This window comes from Typopeltis vanoorti, chromosome 9 (genome assembly GCF_054136105.1).
Source record: "Typopeltis vanoorti isolate ZY-2024b chromosome 9, IOZ_Tvanoo_1.0, whole genome shotgun sequence".
NCBI lineage: Eukaryota > Metazoa > Arthropoda > Arachnida > Uropygi > Thelyphonidae > Typopeltis > Typopeltis vanoorti.
In genome coordinates, this window is record NC_143557.1 from 116,544,277 (window position 1) to 116,553,963 (window position 9,687).

The window sequence follows — 9,687 nt, forward strand, 5'->3', positions numbered from 1 at the left end:
TCCTCAATTAGCGAGAGCATTCTTTCCAAAAAGAGATAGTGCCTTTGACGAAGTATTCTAAGTAATTTGCAAGTACGGGATTTCATTATATGCACCGATAGAAACCATTAAACTAGCTAGATTCTCTTCCGAGTTTGTAACAAGCTCACGTTGAGTGAGGATGACTCTTCGAGTTCATTCTTTCACTTCATCGAATGTTGTTGGCTGGAATGAAACAAAAAAGTTCCAAATTTGGTATTATTGCGAACGCATTGCAATAAGAGACTGAGATCACGAGAGCCGATCTACTGAAATGGGCAATGACCATCTAGATGTGCTTTCACTGCATCAGAAAAACGCGGAAGAGGGATACATGCGAAACAACAACCTCAAACCGTAATAACAGTTTGTCTTCCACAAATAAATCACGCACTAAGTGTAAAAAAATTCTTATATAAACTTATCGCATTAATTTATCTTGTCTCAGTCCGAAAGATACCATGCATCTGCATGGTATCAAGACAAGATATCTATAAATAAAAGTATTCTTATTTAGTTCAAACTTTTCAAATATGTCAGTTCTATCTGAGCAGCGTAATGGTGTTCTTGAATGAAGATAAAATATTTCACTCTGTTGAAGCTCTAGCAAATGAAGAAAGAAATGGTACGAAATCCAGGAAATTAAAGTCTTAGGTTTTTATTTATATTTTTTTATAAGCGTGATCCGAAACGCTACTTTCGAGATTACATAGAACCTTTAAAGCCAGTTCATTTCTTTAATTGGTCTGAAACCTGAAAAGTAAATGTATGTATAACATGTCATTTTAACACATAACAAGAAAAACCGTTTTATTATCTTTATATATTCATGTTCTTATGTTTTGTGTCGTTAGGGTTATACGCCACTGCATTTCGCTGCCATGTTTGGCCACAAGAGAGTGATGGAGCTGCTCGTCAATACGTACAGTAAGTGGTTATTTCACATCCTGATTTTAAATGGTAACGAATTGACTATTTTTAATTAATCTGCGTGCCTACTTAGCTAACACTTATATTTGATCGGTTAGTTACGTATTTTTCCCAATAATAAACATGTTAATATTTTTACCGCTTTTAAAAATGTACAATCAAATTGACATCGATAATTGATAGTAAAAAACTTTCAATTAGTAAAAAAAAAAAAAAGAAAGAAAAAGAAATATCTGCCTATTGATAGTTGAACCAAACATTCAAACACGCTAATAGATTGTTAATCATAACAATGCGTTTCATCTTTATTTCCATTCATCTTTTATTAATATTTCCGTGCATATTTTTATTTCAGAAGCCGATCCCAAACTTCGGGATTATTCCGGCAAGCTAGCGGACCACTACCTTCAGAAAAAGAAACCTCAAACGAAACCAAAAAGTAAGACTACTTATCAGTTACCTCCCGCCACCCCCCCACCCACAACTTCGAGTACCCTACCTAGGGCTGCTTCCTTCAAGTCTCGAAAACCTCACCCACCTCCAGTGAAGGGACCAACGGGATTTTTACTATCAGTACATCGAACGTTAACCTTCAGACATTCGATGCGCAAATCGACAAGGAAAAGAGTAGAAAAATACACGCAGATAAATCAAGATATGTAGAACTAGGAAAATAGCAATTATGAATATACAAACCAAGTTATATAAATAAATGTATAATATATATATATATATAATTTATAAATAAATTTATATATTGTGAACTACGAGATACGATCAAAAAGTTTCTAAATTGTGCACTATTTTATTTATTTTTTGTTTGCGACAACCGTTTTTTTTTTTTTTTTTTGTGATGATGTCATCAAATCTTTTTCCCTTGCTGACTTAAAGTTAAAAAAAAGAAAAAGTAGAGGAGTGTCAGATCTGGAGAGCGAGGAGGGTACAAAACAAGAATCATGCAGTTTTGTGTTAGGAATTCATGCACCAAGTTAATAAAGAGCAGGAGCATTGTTATGGTGGAGAAGACATTTCCAATGCTGCGCACCTTCTTGGGTTGCGATATCATAGGAATGGAAATGGTGATTCACAGTTTGAATTGGGAATGATATCGATATGCACAATTCCGTGAATGTAAAAAAAAAAAAAAAAAAAAATTACATTCTTTTCCATTTGTTGTTTTCTCTCGAAAAGAAAATTGCAACATGTCGATCGTTTTTTTTTTTTTCTAATTTGAAGTAGAACTTGATTTGCACACTAAGTCTTCAGTTTTGTTAAAGCAGAAAATGCAAAGGGCACGTGCGCGCATGCACACACAGTCATTAAGTAGAATTCTTGATAACGAAGGTATCACAATTCGTAAATAAGCGAATAATCGTATAGCAGATTCTACTCTACCTACACTTACTTGAGGAACTTTATACCAGTTGCAGTAACGTCATCTGGCGGTCAGTCTGGAAACTTTTTGATCACAACATTTCGTATTTCGATCTGATGAATGCTATACAGAATTATAATGATAATAAATAGAAAAGCTATAATAGTAGGGTTACAAAAGCATTATTTAGTATTATCAATAATTATTATAAAGGAGATTGTTTTATATGAAGAATTTTATCTGTTTAATACAAATGTATTTGATGTTAATAATCTGCTAGTGCATGTCAAACGTTATACGCACACGCTTAGCCATATAACAATGAGCCTCTTAAAGTGACGTGGCATGTCATTTGAAATATGACCACCAGGAGGCGTTGTCGATCGTTATAATTCCATGGTAATGTTCCTATCCATTGTTCCTATATCACAAATCAAAATTTCCATTTTACTCATATTTATTTTATTTTATTTTATTTATTACTGTGAATTGAAAACTACAAATTGTAAATTATGTTACAATGTTTTATAAATGCTATTATTTTTGTCTGTTTCTTCTCAATTTATCTATTAATAAAACTAATACAAATTAACTAATGCACTATTGTCGATGTATAACAGACTGTATTTGGATTGTGTTTGGATTACTGACAAACTAATTCTAGATTTTTGTTACTTCTGTTCTTTATAACTATTACTGTTTGAGTTCTGTCTGTATTCTATTGTTTCAAGAACGCATGTTCAGTTCTATGCAAATAAAGACTAATCAATGCTATCTGTCGTTTTTATTTCATTATTCTTATTCTATTAAACTAATTGACATACTGACTACTGTTTATTTCTGTAATAATCAATGACTAACAACTAACTTGTGTTGTATAATAATAATAAATAAAAAAAAAAGGAAGATATCATCGTTTGCCAAATTTGGAATGGAAACTTTTAACTTTACTTACTAATACATTTTAAAGTCTTTTGAGTTCGGCGATTGTTGTAAACATGTAATACCATGTTTGGTAAGTGGATGATACTTGACATGGACCTTTCTGATATGGATCCATTCATTTGTCATGCTTTTATGATTTCTTATGTTGGTTGGAATTAGTAACCCCCCCCCCCCGTGAAAAGTTTCGCTAAAAGGAAATATTTTTATGTAGGATGGCGCAATCTCAAAAAGTTCAAGAAACATTGCTTCAAGCTAGATTTTCGCTTCAGCTTACTCTGGTAACTCATGTTTCACTTGCGACTTGACCTTGACTAGGTTCGAATGACATTACTGTTCCTGAATTTAGGAACCTGGTGTGATAATGTGGTAGGATTTCTGTCTTTTCTTGTTTTCGATCAAAATTGCTGTCTTTCATAAACGTATACTAAAATGCGATTTTTTTTAAATTTCCCTATACAGTGGAATATTGAAATATATACTACAAACAAGAAATTAAAATCACCGTTTGTCATTTCCCGTCTGTTATCTAATAGGCGTTGTTCTATGTGACTCATTATTTATTTGAAGATCCTGTAATTGAAATTTTGCATATACTATTAAATAAATATTTCATGTCTCATTCTCTGCACGAATCCATGTACTCTATCCTGGCTAGTGCTACATTGCAAGATCATTTTCGGAAATTTTTATATAAATAAAAAATATAAAATTAATAAAAATAGGAAAAAATATATATTTAGCCCACTTATGGTCATAAAATACTATCGATTTATAACTTTGTAGTAAGCGGAATTTACATAAAAAAATTATAAAATAATAAAGCGGTTCTCATTATGCTCGCCATGCAGTAGAAGTCATCGAAAAAAACAAATCCCTAATATTTTCTTAGGCATCAATTTAATGTGTGGCATTCGCAAAAATATTACTTTTTGGACTTTATCTCCGTTATCTCCGTTTATCAACATGTCCAGAGAGGGCGCTTTTGCGCATGCGCCCTCTTGAAAATAAAGAGATAATATACAATAGTTGTATTAGAACTACGGGTCGTACAAAAAAAAAGAAAGAACTCCATTTACTTCAAAGTATAACCATTACCGGAAACTGTAAAAAAAAAAAAAATATATATATATATATATATATATATAATTTACGAACTTCTAATAAGCTTTCAAAGTAACTAATTGGACGTGATTTATTTATAGATGAAAATTGTTAAGATGACTGTTGTCATAACGGTGGCCAATATGAAGAAATTAATTTTCCCTATAGAGACGTTATAGGAGTTCTATAATAACCACCTGACCAGTTGCTTGGACACCACCGTCGTCTTTTGACGGAGGCTAATTTCTGCAGTCTCGTAAATCGAAGCTTTTGGAGTTTCTCTCTCGCACAACACGTGGTACAAGTCGTTATTTCTAACGACAGCCATAAAATGCCGAGCTCAAGTGAGAACACGCCCATTTCATGTACGCTTACATCCGGGACTTCAGAAAGAAATGAAGTGTTTACCAGCATCTGACAACTGCACCAAATAATGAGAGATTGCTTGGAACGAAAAGAGAAAGTTTTTAATAAGCATTCATTTGAGAACAAAACAAAAAAAATCATTTTTATAAATTTTATTTTATAGTTCTCTCCCCCCCCCCTTATGCGTATCTTTAGATTTAATCAAATCTACATCGAGTATGAAATCCGAAGTTGAATGTCCTTATAAGGACTGGCTTAAAGGGGCGAAGCAAGAATGCTTTTCATCTTCCCCGTTATCTGTAGAGTGTAGGGATAAGATGTTATTGAGCTATTAAAGCTCTGGTCATGGCAGGAGGTTAACAGCAATAGTCGAGCCGCCTAAGTTAGAACTTCATTGGCTACAGCATTGCCATCCATATGTAAAGGTAAAGCCGTCTCTAAAAATTCGGACGATCCCTAGGCCACTCAATCGTGGGGGAAAGACCGTCCAACTCAGCGGTAGCCTTCCACCCACACGCCACTACCGAGCAGAACCGCTCATATTCCGAAGAAAAGCATTCACCGACAAAGCCCCTCAGCGGGCCGTGCCGGAGAACACTTCCCCTGGAGACTCAAATTGCTCCCTTAAGGCAAAACCTTAAGAGAGCGACTCAAACTCTCGAATCTCGGCGCCCCAGGGGGTGACAGCAACAGCCGAGCCTCAGTTAGAACTTCATTGGCTACAGCATTGCTATCCATTACCCTCCCACGGTTTGAATAATGACTCAACCTCCAACCATTGCCTGAGTTGAATGTTTCAGTTATAGTTATACGTATATAATCATCTATATATTGAATACAAAATGGTGTATTGTTGGTTTCTAGACAATCTTTGGATTTGAGGCAGTTATACAAGTGTTTTTTCTTTAATCAATTAGTATAGTATGCTATACAAGAAATTGTATTCTTATTTGATGGCAATCCTCGTTTAAGTCGCAAATAAAATAACCTTTCAAATTATAACAAGATATTTCACTTTTATGTTTAAATGAATACGAGATTTATTGTTACAATTGTTAAAAGTTGTCTTGTGGAACAATTGAAAAACAACTAACAGACTTACTTTTTTTTTTTTTTTTTGCTATTACAGCATTATAGTAGATACCTATTTAAACCAGGGGGCGCTTATTTGTGATTCTATTTGTGGTATTGCAAAAAAGTTTTCACTTAGTGCCTGTTTGCTTCCAAATAAATAAATAAGCCCATCTGAATAAATAATTTCACTTCAGTGTCTATAAAAGTTTGCATTAAAATCATCCAAAACGATTTCGGATCTATAATATTAAAATATACATTCCTGGCCCAAATATTGGGCCAGGAATTTCTTCTACGATCCATTTCTTCTACGAGCACAAGCTATCATTTCTTTTCTCGGTAATACCTCCGTTAGATTTTTTTTTTTCCTATTCTGAAGAAGAAATGCAAACATAGCATCTAATGTACGTAGAGTCTCGTTTTTCCTCTGCAAACGGGTAAAAAATAGCCCCTCTTGCAACTCTCCATCGGTGTCTAATGCAGCCCAGCACCATTACTCCAAAGTGACTCAATGGAAGGCCTTACTCCGGGCCCGTCAGCGACTGACAGACTGGTCCCGACGGAGCATAGTACTTCGCTCCCGCGACACCAAGCCTGACAGTCTGACTCGTGACCTTTCTGCCACCTGCCGACTAGCCTAATGGACCGACTACAAACGCACGACCCGGTCTGGCACCACCTAATGTGTTCTGTTTGTTCTGGTATTAGATAACATTAGCTACAGTGTTCTGCGCCTACCTTGGCGCTATGGCTTCGTCCATTAGGGACCTCGGCGCTACTGGACATTGGTAAACTAATATTTCATCCCTTTTCGTATCCATCCCCCCTCCTCTTTTCATCCCCCCGTAGTGCGTCCATCGTGTCCACTTAAGATCGAATATGGAGATCAGCTGGAGATAATGAGCTTTTCATCATTTATCAGCCTGGGGAATAAATGAATCTAACACCGTAGCCGTCTGGATGGATTACCAACAGAAGTGAATGTTTAATAAATGTGTCAGATAGAACGATAACAGTAGATTAAATGCAGTGCCTTTTCTCTAAAGACTTGTGGGTTGGATGAGTGTATTACGAATGTTTTTATATCCGTCTACTGTGTATTAACTACATGATAACAGCCTTTCGTTGTGGAGAGTTTAATTTCTTTTATTCTTTCATGTACACCTTTAGAGATGTAAAATCAAAATTGAACATTTAAACGTATACATTATAATTAAAGCTTACAGGGTTGTAGTGGATTGTTAGAATTACTGCCGAATTAACTAAGGCTATGTTTTCAAGCCACTGTGTTACGACCACATAGGATATGGTAATAGAAGCATTACAATCTCGCATTGGATTAAATGTTATTTTTTTCCTTGTTTCCTTTTAGATACCAAGCTGTTTCAGAATGGTAGCGCCAATGGTAAGTCTTTCCAACTATAATATCCTCTAGATCTGGCATTTTGTTCTCTCAACATTCTGTTTATAAATAACAGACAACGACAATAATAGACACGTTTTTTTTTTTTTTTTTAAAGGTATAACTGAAGAAAAGGAACCGGTATTTAAACGCATTGGATCTTTAAATATCAAGATTCGTAGAAGTGCTAGTTTTTTATCAAGTTTTCGGGGAAGTATTCGCTTAAAGACGTGGGGATCTTTGGATAGCGTCTCAGATTTCGTAAGTTGAAAAAAAAAAATCTAACGATTTTCTTTTCTTTTCTTTTACAATAATTTGGATAATAAACACCTCTGGAATTCTCATCCGATTTTATTTTATTTTTTAAAAGTTATCTTGTTAGGTAATAATTAGTTTCTTTATCTGTGAGACTTTGATCGATATGTTAAAATTATTCAAAGCAAAGCAGTTTTTCTAGAAATAAGCGAATTCAGTAACTGTTCAGGTCAGTGTTTTGTACATTCCTTTTTTTTCTTCTTCCCCCCCCCCCCCCTTGTAGTTGGAAAGTCATTCTTCATCAGCTAAAACCCTGCCATTATGGAAACAGAGACTGAAGAAGTACAGTGACCGGACAAGGTAAGGGAGGAGAAAAATGCAACATTTATAAAGGGCACGAGATTGAAGTGTGTTTAAACTTTGCTTCGGATAAAAAGTAGTTCTTGGTCAACTTTTGGTATTTCGTGGATAGATGCACATACTGTTGACAAAAACGTCCAAGATTTTTCCTTAAAAATCGGCTCCTTCCTTTAGAGACTTTTCAAGCCATCAATAATATATTTTTTTTACTAATTTTTTCACGTAATAATATACGAGAAAATAGAAAATCTATATCGGACAGTACGTTTTAGTAAACTAAGCGAGCAGACGATGTAAGATAGCTGATTTCCATAGCAACAAATAAAAGTCAACCGGAAACTTGCAGCGCGCATGAGCAACTTTTTGAGTTTTTGTATTGTTTTTCTCGCACTGATGTTAATGCTTAGAAAATTGTGTTCCTTACAGAATACTGTTTCTTTTCACACTGATACGAATCTAATGACTAACTTAAATCGAAAACCGATGTATTTAAGGCCATCGATAAAGCATTTTATTTTTTAAATGAATTAATGTTTTGGATTTTATATTTGCGCCTACTGTTATTTCTAATAGCCAGTAGGAGAATTAATAGTTTTGTTAAATTATATTCCAGACTAGGTAAAAATGAATAAAAATACAAAAAAAAAAAAAAAAATCGTTAACCCAGTGACGATAATTATTATTCTTTTTTTTTTTTTTTCAGTTTTTTACGCCTGGGCAACCTTGTATCATATCACTTTACATTCGTTAGTTCTTTATTAGTTTATTTTTCGAGTATTCTGGTATATTTATTTAATTCTCTTTTTATTTTTATTTTTAGCGATAGCCATTTTGGAAAGCGAAGACCTGCAAGTAGCGCGTACTCCTGATCGCAAAATATGTACTCTTCAGTATGATACGGAACTTAGGTTAGACCAAAGAAAACAGACAGATGGACCAAAGGCGTCAGATATGAATATTTAAATGTGCAATAAAATATTCAAATAAAAATTGCAAACTTTTTTTTCACCCGTTACACGCATCATTTCTATCCAAGTTTTTAAAATTTATCACAAGCATAAAAAATATAATTCGAGTTAGAATATGTTATGATTGTCTGCAACCTTAATTTGAGAGGAAGCGATAGTGATTTAATATGAATAAACTTATTAAGTAGGTACAAACATAAAGTGCGTCGACAATATCATAAAACTCCAGCTTCTCAAGACTGAGAAGCTAGAGTTTTATGAAGTTCTTATCATGAACTTAATAGGACTACTAATTTAGTCCGCTATGTTATCAAAGACTTCCGCAACCAACACTGGGACAACAAGCTCCGATCCCTGCAACCGGATGATCAATCTCTATGGAAATTCTTTAAATCTCTCCGCAAAACCAGAATATGTTCCACCAATAGATGGCGAGCGTGGTATTGTATATCGTGACGATGAAAAAGCGGAAGCTTTTGTGGACAGCCCCAACGTATCATCCATTTCCAAGGTGCATCGACAGGGTAGGTTGCGCTCTGCATCACCGTATCCATCCACTGAATATCTATCCAGTTGAAGTCCGTGGAATCCTCAAAAAACAATAATAAAAAAGCTCCGGGGTCAGATGGAGTCGCGAACAAACTTATTAAATGTCTACCACAAAAAGCAACCATGCATATGGTTGCTATCACAAATGTAATACTCAGACTTAGCTACTTTCCAACTGGATAGAAAACAGCGGATATAATTTTAATTCCCAAACCAGGAAAAGATTTGAAATTGCCTCACATTAACCGACCTATCAGCCTTCTCTCCTGTCTTGGAAAACATCCACCAACAACAATATCATTCCAGAAGGACACTGGATTCAGACCAAATCACTGTATGGTGCA

General features: G+C 34.7%; 1 protein-coding gene across 1 annotated transcript; it reads left to right on the plus strand.

Moving 5' to 3' along the window:
• Positions 1–8,810, plus strand: LOC150103453 (uncharacterized). The gene is made up of 6 exons (XM_090398193.1): positions 1–945; positions 1,304–1,387; positions 7,182–7,214; positions 7,330–7,472; positions 7,750–7,826; positions 8,647–8,810. The coding sequence occupies exons 1-6, from the start codon at positions 900–902 to the stop codon at positions 8,693–8,695; spliced, it is 432 nt and encodes a 143-aa protein (XP_090254319.1). The 5' UTR covers positions 1–899; the 3' UTR covers positions 8,696–8,810.
• The last annotated feature ends 877 nt before the right edge of the window (positions 8,811–9,687 follow it).

Coding starts and splice junctions, on each gene's coding strand:
- LOC150103453 (XM_090398193.1), top strand. CDS start 900: ATGTTTGGCCACAAGAGAGTGATGGAGCTGCTCGTCAATACGTACA. Junction 946..1,303: donor GCTGCTCGTCAATACGTACA/GTAAGTGGTTAT, acceptor TTTTTATTTCAG/AAGCCGATCCCAAACTTCGG. Junction 7,215..7,329: donor TCAGAATGGTAGCGCCAATG/GTAAGTCTTTCC, acceptor TTTTTTTTAAAG/GTATAACTGAAGAAAAGGAA.